This window comes from Thamnophis sirtalis, unplaced genomic scaffold (genome assembly GCF_051295495.1).
Source record: "Thamnophis sirtalis isolate CommonGarterSnake01/CBP01778 unplaced genomic scaffold, rThaSir2_p1.2 scaffold_9, whole genome shotgun sequence".
Lineage (NCBI taxonomy): Eukaryota > Metazoa > Chordata > Lepidosauria > Squamata > Natricidae > Thamnophis > Thamnophis sirtalis.
In genome coordinates this window covers 1,097,176-1,117,446 of record NW_028261389.1, presented here as the reverse complement: position 1 = coordinate 1,117,446, position 20,271 = coordinate 1,097,176, and the positions used below count along the sequence as shown (strand labels likewise).

The following is a 20,271-nucleotide window of genomic DNA, read 5'->3' as shown; positions in this document are numbered from 1 at the left end:
GAAATAATGATCCCCCTGGAGAGAAAAGGATCCACGCCGGGTGGGTAGCTGGACAATCATTGAATCAAACCAGACCAAAAACACTAACCAGCAAAGGCGGAAAGGGAGAAATGCATTCACGATGCCCATCTTCTCCTTCACTGGCACCTCCTGGAGGTTCTGGGGAGACAGAAGTCGTGTCTCTTCCAGGGTCTTTGAGCTGCAAAGCAAGGAGGCCACTTTCCTGAAAAGGTTCCCTCTTCCCACTGGGGTCAGATCCACTCCAAGGGCTCCTAGATCAGAGGCCGAGGCACAAATGAAATCCCCAAGGCTGGTATTCATCACAGTGCTGTATGCAATAAGGAGTTGGGGTCCAGGGTCGAATGATTCTACTTTGTGGATATTATGCAAAATTCTACCTCTCCAGGCAAGTCTTCGATTCTGGGGAAGGTAGAAGCAGACAGACGATGAACAGCAGCCAAGTGGGTGGATTCAGTTATATTGGCACATATTGGAAGACCTGAAGGATCTGGTTGGGGACAGATGATCAAGGAGGAGATCTATCCCATTGCTAAGTGCTGAAGGCACACAATCAATCAATTGATCAATCAATCAACCCTCCTTTTAGGCTGTTCAATGACATATTTCTGGATCATGGCACCTAACACTGCATTATGCTTCTCTGCAAGCCACCTGATGGCTGATATATTGAGATGCCCTCAGATATGCCCAGAGATAAAAACATGCCATGCTTCTTCCACAAAGACTTTATCTATAAAATCATGAAGATGTTGGTCTCCATGCTTAGGCTTCATTTGAGGTGAAGATCATGGCCATAATGTGGCTAGGGATGATCAGGTCAACATCAGATGATTTTAAGCCCTGTTGTGGGCACTGTTCCCTCTAAGGTGCGTGCCTGCGCGGCTGCGCACGTCGCTAGAAACCCCCGCGCAGAGATTTCTAACTGCCGCGCAGAGCTTTCTACCAAAGCAAACGTGGGGAAGTCCTTTGCAGGCGGCTAGAACTGGCCGCCTGCAAAGGACCTCCCCAGACTTGTTTTGATGAGCCGCCCGTGGCAGTGGTGCCTCTCCCTCCACGCGGAGCACCTGAGCTGGCCCCCGCGTTATCCCTCCCCCTTCCTCCTCTGCCGTGCTTTTGAGGCCGCGGGAGCTAGTAGGAAAGCGGCGGAGGTGGAGGCGGCGGCAGGGGTAACCCAGAGCCCAGCTGAGGTGCTCCGAGCGGAGGGGGAGGCACCACCGCCGCTGCTTTGCCGGGAAGGAGAAGGAGCAAGAGGACTGGCGGCTTTGAAATGGTCCCACCGGCTGCAGATTTGATTCGGCGTAAGCAGGGGCCGAACACATGCTGAGCCAACTTTGCACAGTGAGGCGGAGTAATTCAATCCCCCCCAAAGAACGTGTGTGTGTGTGTGTGTGTGTGTGTGTGTGTGTGTGTGTGTGCGTGTGTGTGTGTGTGTGTGTGTGTGTGTGTGTGAGAGAGAGAGAGAGAGAGAATTTGATCAAAATTGGTGGCCAAAGGAGTGGAGGGAGGGAGGGAAGGAAGGAAGGAAGCAAGGGAGGGAGGAAGGAAGCCCTGCCCCCTGTGAAAAAAACTGAAGATGGAGCAGTGAATGAATAAACCATAAAAGCAACAAACTGTTAATGCGTAAGTAAGCTGAGGAGCAAGTTCTCAACTAAGGAAGAAATATAAGAAAGAAATATAAAAAGCTCAATATGCCAAAACACTTATTTTAGTCTTCATTTAATTACTTGTATTGTAGTCTGATGTAACATCTTTTTAAAGTTAACGTTAGTTAGAAAAGATAGGGTACAAAACTTAAATAATAAAAAAATTGTACATTCATTTTGAAAAATAAATGCAATACTTGATTAATTTCATATCTTTATTTAAAATAGTTTTGGCATGGCATATGATTTTATTGACTCAGTTGGAAATGATGTGGATGTTGTATCTGATTCTGAGGTATATATATTCTTAAGTAACATAACATATAGCATATTGTCCAAACTTGCTAGACTATTTAATTGATCTTACTACTTTAAAGGGGGAGAGTTTCATGATAAATTATTTTATTACATTTATGTTCCATTTATATATTATATTTATTACATTTATATTCCACATTATATATTTGTATTGTTATTTTAGTGTTTATTGTCAATTTTGGTAGATATTATATTGATATATCAATACTGATTTTAATCATACTAAATAACAATTACTGCTATTATTTATCAGCATTACATATTTACAGTTTTTAATATTGAGTTAGTCATATTTTAGAATAATAGTGTTATCTTTTAATAGGATAATTGGCAAAATCTAATTCAAATGTGATGGGTTGCATTCCAAAGGAATGTGAGAGGACAGGTTGCCTGCAAAATGCCAGGACCCAGGACCCTGTTGGTGCCATGTCTCTCTCTGGGCAGTCTAACAATCTAAAAGCTGAGCAGAGAGCCTTTTTTTTTCATGGTGAGCGGAAAAGTATAGTGTTTGAGTGGCACTTTTCATGCCTGGCATTCCTCAGGCTGAAACCTCGCTCGCAATCGGCGCTTGGCGCTTGGAATGTTGCGCAAATGTCCAGCAGACGAGACAGCAGTTCAAACTGTTGCTCTCTTAGGTGCTCAGGCATGAAACTGTGCAGCTCAAACACTGTACTTTTCCGCTCACCCTGAAAAAAAATTAGAGGGAACATTGGTTGTGGGGAACCTGACACAACATTGTGTGTTGTAGCACAGGGATGGCAACTGAAACACCAGTGAGGTGAATTGTGCACTTTTTAAACCTTGGGTTAAAAACTAAAATAAGGAAGCCACAAGGGCTTCCCCCAAAGTTTGCTCAGAGATGACAGGTGAGGCGAAGTTCAGTCCTTGCAGAAATTGATGTGCAAACAAAACAAAAAAACCTTCATTGCAGCCATTGTGCAGTTCAAACACAAGCAAAAATCAACAATAGCTGAAACTGTATGAAAGTACATCATCAAAAAGTGCAGAAAGAGCAACTGAGATGATCAAAGGCTTGGAGACTAAGCATATGACGAACAGCTGCGGGATTTGGGTATGGCCAGCCTGAAGAAACGAACAAGGCCGAGTGAGACATGAGAGCAATCGACCAATATCTAAGGGGGTTGCCACAAAGAAGAGGGGGACAATCTCTTTTCCAAAGCCCCTGAAGGCAGGACAAGAAGCAAAGAATGGAAATTAATCCAGGAGAGAACCAACGAGGAATTAAGGAGAAATTTCTTGACAATTAGAACAATTAACCAGTGGAACAGCTTGCCACCAGAAGTCATGAGTGCTCCATCACTGGAGTTTTCAAGAAGAGATTGGACAGCCACTGTCTGAAGTGGGATAGGGTCTCCTGCTTGAGCAAGAGGTTGGACTAGAAGACCTCCAATGTCCCTTCCAGTTCTATTGCGATTGATGGATCGTCCACCCTGAGATCTTTACCCTCTCTTCAAGCAGCAAACCCTAGACCATTTCAGACAAATTACAACTGAAAACACAATGGTCTTCACTTGTATTGTATTTATTTTAATAAAAACTTGGGACCTGTTAAGTATCCCCTAATTGTCATGGCATTTACGCCATGTTTAAACAGGCAAATTCCTTCCAAAGGACCCCCCATTGCTCCAGTCAGTCCACTGTTGGCAAGATAGGCTGCATAATTGCCTTCCCACAACATAAGACAGACTTGAACCCTGGGCTCTATCTAACAAAATGAAATTCAATGCAGAGAAAAGCGAAGTCTTCCACTTAGGCAAGGAAACCCAAAAGGACACATGTAGACTGGGGTGAAACCAGGCTTAATTGCAGTGACTGGGAGAAGGATCTTGGAGTCTTAGTGGACGACCTGCTAAATAGGAGCCACCCGTGTGAGGCGGCAGCCAAAAAAGCCAATGCATTCCTAAATTGCATTAACAGCGGGATACAATCAAGGTCAAGGGAGGGACGAATACCACTCTATAAAGATTTAGTAGAGACCACACCTCAAGCACTGTTAAGGTTTAAGGTTTAAGGTTTTAATGGATTTGTATGCCGCCCAATCCCGAAGGACTCCGGGCGGATTACATAAAAACAGTTTTAAAACACATATTTTAAAAAGTTAAAAAATAAAACAGCGGATTAAAAGGGGACACAACATACACTCGATGTTAATGGGGCTGAAGCTCAATCAGAGATCAGCAGCCCCAGGCCTGCCGGAACAGCCAGGTCTTAACAGACTTTCGGAAGGCCAAGAGAGTAGGGAGGGTCCGGATCTCAGGGGGTAGATCGTTCCATAGGGTCAGGGCAGCAACAGAGAAGGTTCTCCCCCAAGGAGCCGCCAGACAACATTGTGTAGTCGATGGCACCCGGAGAAGGCCCACCCTGTGAGAGCTTATTGGGCGCTGGGAGGTATGTGGCAGGAGGCGGTCCCGTAGGTATCCAGGTCCCAAGCCATGTAGGGCTTTAAAGGTGATAACCAGCACCTTGAAGCGTGTTCGGAGACCAATAGGGAGCCAGTGCAGCTCACAGAGGATAGGTGTAACATGGGTGTATCTAGGTACACCCAGAATTATTCTTGCGGCTGCATTCTGGACCAATTGTAGTCTCCGAACATTTTTCAAGGGCAGCCCCATGTAGAGCGCGTTACAGTAGTCGAGTCTGCATCCAGTTTTGGTCACCACACTGTAAAAAAGATGTTGAAAGAGTGCAGAGAAGAGCAACCAGGATGATGAGGGGCGGAGGTGGGCGTCACATACTGCAACAGCCAGAATGTGAAAATGTGAGCGTGCACAACCGCACATAACCCACCACACAATCCCTCCACTCTCCTCCTTCCTTTCCTTCCTCCTTCACTCATTTTGATGTGTGCCTTCTTCACAACAACTATTTCCAGCCGGGTCACAAAAGTCCACGTGGCAGCTGCAGCCACATATCCACTGAATTATGGCTTAACTGATATTTCGAAAGCTTATCGTGTTAAGTTCTGAAGAAGTCTGTTGGCTTCTTGCCAAGAATGGCCTGCCTAGAAAGACGGAAGGAGTTTGCGATAGTGGTGAATATCTGTAGCTTGGGTGGAGGATGAGGGCGGGGGTGCATTCTCCTAGCTCGTGGGTTGGTTTCCAAACATTTTATTAGCAGGCTGGGTAACATCTTCAGCAGAATTTCAGGGTTGGTGTTCTTCTCCTTATAAGGGCTCCGTGTGGTCAGTAGGTCTTGTGATGGGAGGGCCATGTCAGGTAAGGGCCTTGTGATGGGTCTTGTGATGTGATGGGTCAGGTGTGGATCATGTCATGGAAGGAGCTTCTTCCTTGGGTGAACGTGTCCCGTTTCTCAACTTAGCAATAGCAATAGCAGTTCGACTTATATACCGCTTCATAGGGCTTTCAGCCCTCTCTAACCGGTTTACAGAGTCAGCATATATTTCCCCCACAGTCTGGGTCCTCATTTCACCCACCTCGGAAGGATGGAAGGCTGAGTCAACCTTGAGCCGGTGAGATTTGAACAGCCAAACTGCCGAACTAGCAGTCAGCTGAAGTAGCCTGCAGCACTGCACTCTAACCACTGTGCCACCTCCGCTCTTGTTCATGTATGTGGTGGCCCTTGAGTCCTTCACTCAGTGGGACCCCCTAGCAAGAGCCCAGCTTCATTGGCCACTCTTGATTTATAATGTATTGGTTTGATTTGGGGGGTTGCCCGACACTGGAGCGATTCTGGGTATCTTACACTATGAAGCAGGATACACGCACAATAAGGGGAGGGAGTTTCTACCTGCTCTCCGGATATTAACACGTGTTTTTGTGTCATCTTAACTTGCATTGCAGGGTGTGACCATGTGAGCTCTCTGGTATATAAAACAGACCATTGGGGATTTAGAGGATTCTTCTCTCAGACTGGATCACCCTTTGAAGGTGAGACCTCTTATAGAAAGACAAGAAACTTGATGTATCTTTAGCAAGAGAGTTTACTGCATATTTGTATTTAAAACTGCTTTGAAGAATATCAGAAACTGCTAACTCCTATCTTCTTTTTTTTCTATTTTTCTTTAGCTTTTCCCCTCTTTTTGGTGTTTCTTAGATTTTTCTTTCTTTCTCTTCCTTTCTTTCTTTCTCTTCCTCTCTCTCTCTCTCTCTCTTTCTTTTTCTCTCTCTTACTTTATATTTGTTTATATTAGTTTTCCATGTTCCTATTTGAAAGTTTTAATAAAAACTATATGCAACAGCTTTAGGGATACTTCTGATCCCACCATCATGTCCTTATGTATCTTGCTCTGATCAAAAGGGGTTTCAACAAAATCAGTAAATATTCTGATGCAGCAGCAGCCTCTCCCCTTTTAAAAAATCCCCACAGCTCGAAATCTTTCAACCTCCTTTGCAAGAATTCCTGGGTGGGGGGGATGTGAAAGAGGTCATTTATTTGACGGATGAGGGATCATAGCATCTTGCGTGTTATAAGAAAATCCCGTATCTCTCCTAAGAGGTGGATGTTTTGCATTGTCTGTGTTTATGTCTCTCTTTGTCCATTTCTGGCAGCCAATTCACAGGATTAAAAGGTGGGGGGAGGGGCAGGGAGAATGGCTTTTCGTGTCCATAGAAGAGATGAAGAGAAGAGGAAAATCAAGAGGGGCGGGACTTGAAACGTGGCTCCCTTCCATTTAGGCGTTGAGTTCATTGGGGCTGGGGGTTAGCAAAGGGTCCCTTCTCCAAATTCTTCTATGAGGTAGCCTGCTCTGACTTTACACCATCCAAACATCCTGGACCAGACCAACGATGACCAGATCTTAATGGTCACAATGGGCAGAACCAACTAGGAGAGCCAGAAGCTCAGAATCAACGTTTTGAGAATTACAGGCTGTGATTCCTGGCAGTCCGGGGTCTCTTCCAGTTGCTCAGGGGGCTTCTGGGGAGGGGAGGGGGCTGCAATCCAGAGATGAACAGGTGGGTTTCATGGTTGAGATGAATGCTCGGTTCTTCCTTCTGGGGAGGGGCACCTGAAAGGGGGTGACCTGGTGTGGTTGGAGGACATTCAAGGTTCTTCTCAACTTCCGTTTCCCTCCTCAGGTTTGGAGATGCTTCTCGTCACTTGCTTCATCTTTGGCCTCTTGGGCAGCCTTACCTGGGCAGGTGAGTTGTTGCCAGCAAAGCTGATATATCCCACCTCCATCCTGTTTCTCTATGGAACCCCTTATTTATTCATTCGTTCGTTCGTTCGTTCATTCATTCATTCATTCATTCATTCATTCATTCATTCATTCATTCATTTAACTTGTATGCCACCCACTCTCAGAAGACTTGGGGCAGCTATATCTGTGGTTGTTTTAACCACATTCAATTCTTGGTGACTATAGGCATTAGCTTCCCATATATTTAGTCCTTGGTTAAATTTCAACCTGTTAATTCTTCATTTTTTTAAAAAAAATGTAATTTTTAGTGTTTTATTTTTTCCTCTACATTGGATTGGATTTTAACATTGTAAGCTGCTCAGAGACACCTCGTGATGGGATGGGTGGCAACCAAAGTGAATAAATAAATGGTGTTTTTTTTAATGTTCCTGTCATTTTAGATTATGTTTTTTATACGCGTGTAAGCTTGGCTGGCAGTGAGATGGGCAGCACATGAAATTAACAAATAAATATTCCCCTGCCAAGAGCATTTCATGAAATTGGGTCTGTGTCTCTGTATCTGTGCAACATGGGAATATCAAGCTGGAATCCTTGTCGGGTTGTGGGTGTTTTGGGGGCTATGAAGGGAAGACCTCTGTGCTTCTGAAGGACTTTCTGAATCTCCATCTACCAAATTCAGAGAGTACATAGTCCCTCCCCTCCGCCTCCTCCCCTCTCCTCTGCCTCCTCCCCTCCCCTCCTCCTCCTCCCCTCCCCTCCTCCTCCTCCCCACCACAAACCCCAGTCCCTTCTAGCACTGATGATGTTCCCTAGTAGGGTAATGAAACATCTTCAAGAAAAACACGAAGCTCAGAGAGCACCAAGGACCCCACAGTCTTCCTCCTCCTCCTCTTCCTCCTCCTCCTCCTCCTCTTCCTCCTCCTCCTCCTCCTCCTCCTCCTCCTCCTCCTCCTCCTCCTCCTCCTCCTCCTCCTCCTCCTCCGCCAGAGTTGGGTTCCTACCAGTTCGGCCCAGTTCAGCTGAAATAGAAATAGTATGGTGGCCTGGGTCACTAGAACTGGCAATGACCCAGGCTTGCCATGCCTCCGAACTGGTTCCCTGGTCATTGCTGTCACCGCCGCCATCTTGTTTTTGAGTTGTGCGCGTGTGCAGAACAATTTTAATTGAACTGTGCACACACACAAAGCACATGCACGAGCGAACCAGCAGTAAAGCTGCCCAAAACCTATCCCTGTCTTCTTCCTCCTCCTCCTCACCCCCACCTTCACCCCCACCACAAATCCCACCCCCTCCTAGCACTGACAATGTTCCTTTGTTGGGCCAAGAAAGCCACCAAGCTCAGGGAACACTCAAGACGCCACAGTTGAACCCTGAGCTACAGATATTCCCTTCTATCCAAACTTTTCATTATGGAAGAAGTCCAAAAGTCAAATTGTTCTTAATAACCAGTAAATACTTTTTAAGAGGAAATGACTCGCAAAGCAATCAAAGGATCACTTGGTATAATTTATTTATTTATTCAATTTTCTGTAGCCACCCAACTGAACCAATTGACTCTGGGCGGTTTGCAATTCTAAGATTATAAAATAATTAAAGCAGTAAAAACATCGACAGAATCAATAAGTACAGGCAGCAGCTGTGATGATTAATCATTAATTTCTAGAGGGACATGAAGATTCCAAGGGGTGAACAGCCTGGGGAATGTCAGTGGTCAGTTCAATGGGAGGGAGGTTGACAGTGGTGGGTTTCAAAAATTGTTCGAACCTACCCTGTGGGTGTGGCCTCCTTTGTGGGAGTGGCTTGCCACCCATGTGACTGGATGGGAGTGGCTTGCCGCCCATGTGACCAGATATGAAGATGCCGATGACACTTGTCAGAACCACCTTAAATTACCTCACACACAGCACTCGCATGCATAAGAATATGATGTCAACTTGTTTTTTAAAAGGCATCTTTGGTTTGCGTTAAAACAACTTCAACACATGCAATGTTCTGATTGCACCACAAATGCAGTAGTCATCCTTACCTTTCACAGAGGCACTGAGTTCTATAAATAGGAGCATGATAGTGTAGAATAATCATATCCAAGGACCAGTGGTGGGTTTCAAAAAATGTTTGGAACCTCTTCTGTAGGTGTGGCCTGCTTTCCGGGTCCACTGGTGGAACCTTTTCTAACCGGTTCGGTAGATTTGATGAACCGGTTCTACCGAATAGGTGCAAACTGGTAGGAACCCACCTCTGGAGGTTGATAATGTATTAGTCTGAGGATTCTCACTTAATGAAGAAGGCAAGAAATTTAAAGTGGTTCACAGTCTTCAGAGTAGCACAGAGATCTAGAGCAGTGGTTCCCAAACTTGGCAACTTTAAGACTTGTGGATTTCAACTCCCAGAATTCTCCAGCCAGCTCTGGCTGGAGAATTCTGGGAGTTGAAATCCACAAGTCTTAAAGTTGCCAAGTTTGGGTAGCACAGAGATCTAGAGCTACAACCTTCAATGCCTTAGACCGACTGAAGGACAAACAAGAAGAGCAGTGAACCACTGAGCTTAAGAGAAGGAAGTTAAAACATTGTCCTGCAAGATGAATTTGTGGAGCAAACATAAATAAACATTCTGCAGAGCAGCCTTACTTAAATTCTGGATCATTAGCAGAATAACAGAATAGCGGAATAACACAGTTGGAAGGGACCTTGGAGGTCTCCTAGTCCAACCTCCTACTCAAGCAGGACACCCTATACCATTCCAGACCAATGGCTGTCCAATCTCTTCTTAAAAACGTCCAGTGTTGGAGAATTCACAACTTCTGGAAGCAAATCATTCCACTGATTAATTGTTCTCACTGTCAGGAAATCTCTCCTCAGTTCTAAGTTGCTTCTCTCCTTGATTGCTTCTTGTTCTACTCTCAGGTGCCTTGGAGAATAAGTTGACCCTCTCTTCTTTGTGGCAACCCCTGAGATATTGGGATACTCTATCATGTCACCCCTAGCAAACGAAGTAAGAAAAGATGTTAGTTGCCTGCTGACTTGTCCATGAGAGAAACTGGTCATCTTCTTTAGAAGGAGCAGCAGATGAAGAGATTGGCACCCTTGAGTACACAATGTTCTTCTCTTCTTCTCTTCTGAGAGGACAGATAATTGGGGACCATTTTTAGATCTTTTCCGGAGCAACTTAGCAAATCAAAGGACATCAAAGCCAAACACCCTCACTTCCTGTCTTAGGAAGCCAACAGTGTCAGTTTTCCAGGAGGTTCCTTCCAAGAGGTTCACACGTTTCCCCTGGGGAAAATAGGAGACCAAAGAATTGGTCTCCTTGGAGTCATCTTGATGACTTTTAGGACACCTAGGGATTTTCTCAGTATCTTGTTCTGGGATGTAGGTGATTGGGTGCTTTTCAATGTCCCAGTTTAGCCTCCAGACATAGAATGCCCTGAGAGTCTCCTCTCCATGTATTGCCCAGACTGGATGTTCTTAACTTTGTATGTTAGGACTTCTTATGCCAACCAAGTGGCAGCCCCTAACCACTTAGGGTGATCTCCAAAAGAGAAACAGGGAATAGGGATTGATTTTTGATTCATTGCTAGAGAAATTAATGGACGTGCAAGAATTGAAGATCAACCCAAGCTTCTACTTCTAGCTGTGATCCAGTTTAGACCAATCTAGAAAAGTGCGGACTTCCAAAATGCTTCCGTGGCTCATGATATGGACACCAAATACTGGTATCTACAGAATGAGGCTGGCATCTGTCCACTAAACCAGACCTACCTGGGCATTTTACGCCCCTTGGACCACATCTGGCCCTTTGGCTCTATCTGCCTGACCCACATGAGGCCAATTGGAAGTTATAAATCAAATGCAAATAAGTGTACATCATACATGCAATACAACTGCACTGCTTTTATCTTGAAGGCAACTTTTTATTTTCAATTTACGTATGTGCGGGCATGCGTGCCTACAGACCTTCATAGCCCTGTTGGTTCGACCCTCCATAAAAGTCCCAGGTTCTTAACGTGGTCCCTTGGGAAAAATGATTGCCCACAAAACCCAAATGTCAGGGTTCCAAGTAATACTGTCAACTCATAAAGTTGCCATGGTGAGGAAAAGGGGGGAAACACATTCCATGCATACCTTCGGCTAGAGTCGGATCTCAGATTACCGCAGCAGGCTTGTGATGTGTGTACCTCATTGGTGAATTTGATTTATGACACAGACTGAGGGGAGGGAAGGGACAGGGATAAAGTTCAGCCATAATTCAAATGAAGTTTAGATCTGACTGCAAAGCGGTATTGCCGAAATGGTGGTCCTAATAAATGACTGGATTTCTTTTGAAACTTGGCTCAAGGCTAGTGAATTAATTAGGGCATCTTTGGGGAAACCTGACAAATACATTGCATGCAATAAGAACTCCGAAGCAGGCAATTTCCTCAAGGAACATTTTATTGGGACATATCAAATTGACAAGTTCCTGGTAAAGAACATGTTCCCACCAGTTTTACACCCAATTGAAAGTTAAACTTTGTCACGCTCCCCCCACATGGTCCAATCAGCATAGAGTCCAGTTGCTAGGGGACCTCAGTCTCCACCTTCCGAACACCTGCAGAATTGTCCTTGATTCCCAGGGGAAAGAATTTTATTTTGGCTACAGTACCCCAGCTATCTCTACATCCCCCTCCCTGCCCCTCAGCTCCAGGCCGTGTCAGCCCTGAAGCAGTGAGAAGACCAAACCCTCACCAGAAAGGCTTCAGAGCAGAAAATGGCCACAGCTGGGCCAACTTCTGGGTTGACATGAAGAGTAATTGCTGTGTCCCTCACGCTCATCCTCTTTGCTTTCTCGTTCTGTTTCTCCAGGAGATCCAAAGGGTCGGACTGTCTGTCCTTCTGGCACCTTCGCCAATAAAGAGCAAAGCCAGTGGTTTTGCTACAAGTTCTATGAGGAGCTGTTCACCTTTCAAGAGGCCGAGGTAACTGACTTGAGGTACCTCACCTGAGGTACCTCACCTGAATGGGAAGAATTCCCTTAATCTGGCCCAGAGTTTTTCCAAACTTCACAATGCCCAAAGGTTCATGTCATTTTCTTTTAATGAAGAGGGCCTGCTGTATGACTCTCTCCATTAAAATAAAAACAATAGAAATCTAAAAGAAATAAAATATGTTATTAATTATGTTGAATTCCCTTCAATTTAATAATTTGAAAGTAAATCTGAATGGGTTTAATGAGCTGGCTTCACTTCAATATCTGAGTGAAATTTGTTAAAGGAAGTAAAACTCCAATGAGGCATCTAACTGCTACATTTACATGGGAATCATGTGTGATTCTTATCCATGTTGTGGGACCAAGGCCAACAATGACAAGGTTAACAGGTATCCTCACTTAGTATTCACAATTATGACAGTGATGAAAAGGTATCCTTATGGCCAATCCTCACATTTATGACAGTTGCAATTTACTTAGCCATTGCTTCACTTAATGACTGAATTGCTAGTCCCAATTGTGGTTCTTAAACGAGAGCCTTCAAAAGTTCAAGTCATTTTGTTTGAAAGTGGCCCCTTGTCTCTAAGAGTCTCTCTTTATTTCCACACACAAATACTCACCTCCTCCCCTCTTCCCTCTCTCTACCACACCTCCTTTATATGCCCCACTTTTTTATGGATATCCCACTGCTAACACCACTGTCATACCCCACTCATATGCATGAGAGCCATCTTCCCATATATGTATGTATGTATGTGTGTGTATACATAGACAATACATATATACATACATACATACACACATACATACATATTTTATTTTTCCTTGTTGGGCAAGACAATCATGCTCATGTTTGCAGCCCCTCTTAGGAGAAGTCCTCCTTGAGAAATAGTAGCTGAAGGTCAAATATGGCTTTTTAGCTTTCTGCTTCGGCATGCATATCTTCCGATGAGATAAACCGAGAAAGGAAGATCATTTAATTATAATTTATTCAGAATAGACTGATAAAAGGGATTTCTCTCATTGAAAGAGGGAGCCCAGAGACCCATCTTATGTCCCCTTTTATACTGAAGGTGTCAAAGAAAATGCAAAAGGAGAAAAGTGATGTTTGCTTTGCATAGAAGATCAGTTACATGTAGTCCAGTGGTTCCCAAACTTGGCAACTTTAAGACTTGTGGACTTCAACTCCCAGAATTCTCCAGCCAGCTCAAACTTGGCAACTTTAAGACTTGTTGGACTTCAACTCCCAGAATTCTCCAGCCAGCTCTGCTGGCTGGAGAATTCTGGGAGTTGAAGTCCACAAGTCTTAAAGTTGCCAAGTTTGGGAACCACTGATGTAGTCAAACATGTTACAACATGTGTTCGTTAAAATGAAGTGTGGCAACAAAAAGGGGCGTAAAATTTAGCACGTTAATAAGGAAAAAAGGTTGTTTGGCATTCAAGAAGGGACAGACAGATGCCAATTAAGGCTAACCAAGCTTTCTCTTATCGGGAGACATTGTCCAAATATCCCCTCCTCTAACTTATCTTTTTCAGTTTAGGAATGTCAGGAGCAGTCAATCAATCCATACAGCCGTAGGATGTTTTTTTTCCCCCCTATATCCCAGGCTGTAATGTTCTGATAATCCCACGTCTCACCATTTTGAAAGAGAGAGAAAGAAATTGAAAAACAAAATGCAATATTGGATAACAGGCCTAACAATATTACAAAGTCCATATCGCTTGGCCCTCAGCTGGGGGGACTTTGTCTACCCAAACAGTTTGATAGGCCTGGATTGTAGCACCCCTGCGTTGGGCAACCTGGTTTGTTGGTGTTAAATAACCAGCCACTGTCAGGGAGCAAGTCTGAAGGCCTCTCGTTTCCCTTCAGAGGACTACTGCAATGCGCTCTACATGGGGCAGCCCTTGAAGAGTATTCGGAGACTTCAACTTGTCCAGAATGCAGCCACGCGAGCGATTGTGGGTGCACCTCGGTACACCCACGTTACACCTATCCTCCGCGAGCTGCACTGGTTACCGATCAGTCTCCGGATACGCTTCAAGGTGCTAGTCGTCACTTATAAAGCCCTTCATGGTATTGGACCTGGGTACTTGAGAGACCGCCTGCTGCCAATTACCTCCCACAGACCCGTTAGATCTCACAGGGTTGGTCTCCTCCGGGTGCCATCTACCAGCCAATGCCACCTGGCTATTACCCGGGGGAGGGCCTTCTCTGTGGCAGCTCCGGCCCTCTGGAATGAACTCCCTGCAGGGATTTGGACCCTCACCTCCCTCCAGGCCTTCCGAAAAGCCGTCAAAACCTGGCTGTGCCGGCAGGCCTGGGGGTGATGAGTTCCCTCCCCTCTCGACATGTATGGTTGTGCGACTGTTGTTTACTTTTATTATTTGTATTTTGTCTTTTTTTTTTAAATAAGATTTTATTGGTAAAACGAAAATACAACATCCATAACTTGTAAAAAACAATACAACTACATTTCGAGATATTCCCATACTATCAAATCATATAAACATCAAAGGTTAGGTATCTTATTCCTTCCCTCCCTCTTCTCTTCCCTCATTTCTTCTTTTCCATATCCTTTTCTTCCCTCCCCCTTTACTTCCTTCTCCCCTGCCTTCCCTCCTTTCTTTTCTCCTTTCCTCCTTTCCTTCCCCCTCCTTTCCCTCCCTCGATCCCCCCTCCTTCTCACATACCTTCCCTCCTTCCCTTCCTCTTTCCCTCCTCCTTCCTTTTCTCTTAATCTCCCTCCTTTCCTCCCTCCTTCCTTCCTTTCAACTCTCCTTCTCTCTTTCTTTCCCTCCCTCTTTCCCTCTTTACTACCCTCTCCTCTTCCCTCCCTCCTTCCTCCCCCAGTTTCTTCTCTTTCTTCTCTCCTTCTTTCTTCCCACCTTCTTTCCCTTCTCTTTTTTCTCTTCCTCCTCTTTATCCTTCCCCCCTTCTTCTGCCTTTCCTGTTCCTCTCCTTTCTCCTCTCCATCCTGACTTCCCTACTGTCCTCCTTCCCTCCCTTCTAACCTTTGTTACATTTACATATTTTCCTCTGCGGAGGACAACCTGGTTCTCTTTTCCTTTCCTTGCTTATTTTGTCTTTTATGTTCCCCTTTTTTTCCCCCTTGAATTGTTCGCTGCCCTGAGTCCTCCCGGAGAAGGGCGGCATACAAATAATAAAATACAAATACATTGTTGGTTCTTCTCTCTTTGCAGGAAGAGTGTCAGTTCAAATGCAAAGGTCATTTAGCATCCTTCATAAGTGACGCCCAGGCAAAACAGGTCAATTCCTACGTCTCTAAAGAAAACATAGAGAAGAAATCGGTCTGGATTGGGCTCCAACGACGTTCAACATCCGATATGGTGAGTATTTGGTCCTCCTGTCTCTGAGCAACTGTTTCCATACAGATGTTTTGTGATTTGCATAATCCTTGAAAAGCCCATCAACTTTGTTCCATTCCCTGATGCTGCTCTTGTCCCATGTTTAATGAGTTAGACAGACTGCATGGTGGCTGTATCTAAAAACCATCCCACCATTGGTGCTCCTGACACAAGTGGACACAAGGATCCCAATGTCAGCAGTTCACTCTCTCCAGAGCCCAAGTTCCTTTTAGATCACAAAGAACGGATCTACAGTCAGCAAGGGATTTCTCCCTGTGGGAATCCTTTTCATAACTAATAAGATTTTTAGTGAAGCTAAACTGGCTGAGCGTTTTTCAATATGGAATCCATGCATTCTACTGGGGAGGTTGAAGAGCAGGAGGAAGGGGCAGGGTTGACAGCTGAAATGGGTGGAAACATGGTCAGGAAACACCTTCATCTGATGAAGGACTTCAAGTCCTCAGGTTTTGCAGGAAATGGTTGATGGTTGGGATGAACGTTTGTGAATTTGAGAAATCCTGGAAACTGGTGGAAGTTTCAGCAGACTTGGAGCCAAGGTGGCGCAGTGGTTAAATGCAGCACTGCAGGCTACTGCTAGATCAGCAGGTCAGCGGTTCAAATCTCACCGGCTCAGGGTTGACTCAGCCTTCCATCCTTCCGAGGTGGGTAAAATGAGGACCCAGATTGTTGGGGGCAATATGCTGACTCTCTGTAAACCGCTTAGAGAGGCCTGAAAGGCCTATGAAGCGGTATATAAGTCTACTGCTATTGCTATTATTGCTATTGGAGGAGGAAAGAATGCGCCCTTGTCTTTAAAAGGGGGGGAAGCACAATGCAAAAATGCAGCTGCAGACAGTCTGATGTTGATACCTGGGGAGATTCTTGAGGAGATGATAAAGAGATCGATCACAATAAGCACTTTGAAGACAATGTCTGAACTCCCAGATACCTTTAGGCATTTGTCCGGAATAAACCCTGCCCAACTGTCTTCATCTCAGATAGCCTAGTAGATTAGGGTCACGCAGTAGACGTAATATATCTTGATTTCAGTAAAGCATTTGAAAGCATACAGTACTCCAGTAGATTGCCAATCAGCAATTTAATAGTATTTCACAGCATTCACAGTCTCCTGCTCTTTGAAGATACCTATCATATCTCACCACAACTTTCTCTTCTCCAAGATAAACATGTGTCATGTTTCCAACCTTAAGTTATCCCAAAGTTTTCCTCCCAAGTCCCTTATCATCTTGATTGCTCTCTCCTCTGGACCTTTGTCAATGCCCTTCTTGAAATACAATCGCCAGAACTGGACACAATATCTTAGCTGACACCACAAGAATTAATCCTGGATCTTTGACTTGTCAATATTTTTGTTGTTGCTTTGAATGAACGAGTGTTAAACTGGGATAGATAGCTGGCACAAACCCCACTCCCTTCGCGCACTGACGATGTTACCTAGTTGGGTCATGAAATGTCTGCAAGAAAACCACCAAGCTCAGAGAGGAGTAGGAGCACCACAGACCTCAACTTCTTTCTTTTCTCCTCTTGGCAAACTCCTTCCATTCTAGCACAGATGATATTGCCTAGTTGGGTCATAAAATGTCTGCAAGAAAACATTCAAGCTCAGAGACCACCAAGGATTCCAATCTGAGCTACAAATATTCTCTTCTACTGGTGATTGTTCTGCTTTATATTGTTTTGACTAGAACCTTCCCCCCCCCCCAAAAAAAATCAGTGCCCATTTGAGGCATCACACCTTAAGAATGATTTGATAGACACCAGGATGGTTTAGGAGAAGGGCAATGAGGGTCCTTGGAGGGCAGGGAAGAGATGTTGAAGGACCAGAACATGTTTTCCCAAAGATGCTTTTTTCAAGAGGCAACTGGACTTTCTGGTTTTTCTCTGAAGGTGTTTTTCTTCTCATCCAAGAAGCTTCTTCACTTCCAAACCTTTGGGACAACCATGACCTGGATGACTGAGAATGTTTAATTTTTTGGGGGGGAGGGAGGAACGGGATCAATAACGAAAACTCCCACTCACCCACTGCAATGTACTTTATTCTGTGTTGCACAGGTTACTGGATGGCGCTGGAACGACGGGACACGATCCAGGTATACCAGGTGGAGCTCTGGAGAACCCAACAATAAGTCCAAAGATGAGTTTTGTGTTTCTCTCTCTCCTCAAACTGGTCAGTATGAAAAGCCACCGTTCCTTAACAGGGCTGGAGTTTGCATCTGTGATTCCAGGAAAGCAGAAAGGGGGAAGGGAAGATGGAAAGGGAAGGGAAGACAGGGAATAGAAGAAAGGGAAAAAGGGGAAGGGGAGGGGGGGAAGGGAAGGGATGAGAAGACAAGGGAGGGAAGGGAAGGCACAGAACAGAAAAGAGGGGGAAAAGGGATAGGGAAGGGAAGGGGAAAGGGGGAAGGAGAGGAATGGGAAGACTAGGAAGGGAAGGGAAGGGAGATCCAGATCCAGGGAATAAAGCTCCTTTTGAAGGAGACTTTTTGGGGGTGGCTGATTTAAAGTACTTATTGGAGAACCTTAGCAGGCAAAATTTAGACATTTCCAGAGTCTCATAAAATGGTAGTTCCTCATCTCAGCATTTGTCGCAGAGGCAAGCTAGTCTAACTGCTTCTCTCGCCTATTTCTCATTCACTGTCAAAGCTGGAGAGGTTTTGTGAATGCCTGGTTTTATTTCAGACATTTCTATTTATATGGTCACCAGGCATGAAATCCTCTTACTTTTGCTACCTGTTTGGAAACGGGAGCATGTGTGTGCGTGCTCGTGCTTTGCTCGCGTGCATGATGACATCTGGGCAGATGGGCGGAGCCTCACGCCACCACTACTAATGGTTTCCCTGAACTGGGGTGAACCAGCAAAATACCACCTCTGGTGGCCACCCGGCTCAACCAAGGGGACTCTGAGTGGCACACAGTAACAAAAATAAACATACAACCTAAAAGATCCACTGTGTTTCATTTTAAGAAGGAAGCCAGATGTGCCAAATCTGCAATCTGAATAGAGTAGAGTAGATTAATGCAGTGTTTCTCAAGACGGGCAACTCTAAGAAGTGAGGCCTTCAGCTCCCAGAATCCCCCAAGCAGAGGCCCAAATGCTTGAGGGAAGACCGGGGTCTTGAGTGCCTTCATGAAGGAGTCGAGGCTGTTGTAGCTCAGCAGGAAGACTGTTCTAGAGCAGGGAGGCAGCCATCGAGAATGGGCCCTTCCTGCATCCCATCAGATGGCAATGCTTAGATGAGGGGAGCTGCAGCATGCCATCCCCCCCCCAGCCCCCACCTGTAGAAGAGGAGCAGGTTGAGCTGGAAGGTGGAGTTAAACTTGTCATCTGTGTGAAGTCTTTGTGTCGCCATCAGAGACCAAAGTCGTCTTGAGCTCTGTTGAGGCTTATCCAGAGCCAATTTAGCTTTGACCATTGGTTAGAACATAGAATGATAGAGTTGGCAGAGATCAACATCTAGTCCAACATCCTGCTTGAGCAGGAGACCCTATAATATTTTAGACAAATTGTTGTCCGGTCTCTTTTTGAAAGCCTCCAGTGATGGAGCTCCCACAACTTCTAAAGGCAAGCTGTTCCACTGGTTGATTGGTGTCACCATTAGGACATTTCTCCTTAGTTCTAGGTTGCTTCTCTCTGGTTCATTTCCTTCCCTTGGTCCTTGTCTTGCCTTTTGGTGCTTTGGAAAACAGTTTGACCCACCTCGTCTTTATAGGAGCCCCTCAAATATGGGAAAGCTGCTATCATGTCACCCCTAGTCCTTCTTCTCACTGAAGTAGACCTACCCAATTCCTGCAACCGTTCTTCGTATGTTTTAGCCTCCAGCCCTTTCATCCTCTTTGCCGCTCTTCTCTGCGCTCTTTCCAGAGTCTCTGCATCTTTTTATATTGGGGGTGACCAGAACTGGATGCAAGACTCATGACTGGATTCTTGTTTATGGGTGGTGATAATAAACTCTTCCGTGCTTCAAACCCAGTGAATATTCCTGGTTAGGGTTAGGGTTAGGGTTAGGGTTAGGGTTAGGGTTAGGGTTAGGATTAGGGTTAGGGTTAGGGTTAGGGTTAGGGTTAGGGTTAGGGTTAGGGTTAGGGTTAGGGTTAGGGTTAGGGTTAGGGTTAGGGTTAGGGTTAGGGTTAGGGTTAGGGTTAGGGTTAGGGTTAGGGTTAGGGTTAGGGTACCTGACACTCCCCATGGGAGAGCACCTGGGGCAGGCGGTTGCACTTGGAAAGAGATGCAAGTAGCCCAGTCTAACGGTGTCTAACCTCCCATGTTCCTTTCTTTCAGAGCACTTGAACTGGATTGATCTAGGCTGTAACGCCAAACTTCCTTTTCTCTGCAAATGGACTCCCACTTAACCTAAGTCTGCAGAGGGAGTTAGAGGGGCTGATCGGAAACCTGAGCTGAGATCTTTTGGTCCCACCTTCTCCGCGTGCAAAACTTCTTTTCCACAAAGACCATCTGGAGGTCAAGCAGTCGATTCCTCTAGTCTTTCTTCTCTTCCCCCCTTTCTGGAGAACGTGCCCCTCTCTTGATAATAAAGTCTATTGCTCTGCCTTTGTCTTGAGTGTGGCTTTTCTCTCCCAGGGGCTCCAGGGCCCCTCCCTGAATAAGCCTCAGGGGGAAGAGGGTGTTGGGTCTGCAGATGAACTTCCTGGTCACCAAACACACAATGCAACCTTCTCCTGGGGTCCTGCTCTCCCCCCTTTTCTCTCAGAGGGAAATAGGAGATTAATGAGAGGAGAAATGTGGACTTGTGGAAATAATGATTCCCCTGGAGAGAAAAGGGTCCACGCAGGATGAGTAGCTGGACAATCACTGAACCA

General features: G+C 45.3%; 1 protein-coding gene across 2 annotated transcripts in view; it reads left to right on the top strand.

Annotated features, from left to right (window-relative positions):
* LOC148043953 (C-type lectin lectoxin-Phi1-like) overlaps positions 1–20,001 on the top strand; it is a 32,516-nt gene extending 12,515 nt beyond the window's left edge. The window contains exons 1-6 of one of the 2 annotated variants that reach the window (XM_087722611.1): positions 5,791–5,890; positions 7,040–7,102; positions 11,943–12,055; positions 15,268–15,414; positions 17,506–17,620; positions 19,733–20,001. In XM_087722611.1, the coding sequence (XP_087578737.1) occupies positions 7,048–7,102; positions 11,943–12,055; positions 15,268–15,414; positions 17,506–17,620; positions 19,733–19,803 (501 nt within the window). In that variant the 5' untranslated portion in view covers positions 5,791–5,890; positions 7,040–7,047 and the 3' untranslated portion in view covers positions 19,804–20,001. Of the gene's footprint in view, positions 1–5,790; positions 5,891–7,039; positions 7,103–11,942; positions 12,056–15,267; positions 15,415–17,505; positions 17,621–19,732 lie in introns of those variants that run through there. The other variant, XM_087722612.1, reaches the window with a different exon arrangement.
* The last annotated feature ends 270 nt before the right edge of the window (positions 20,002–20,271 follow it).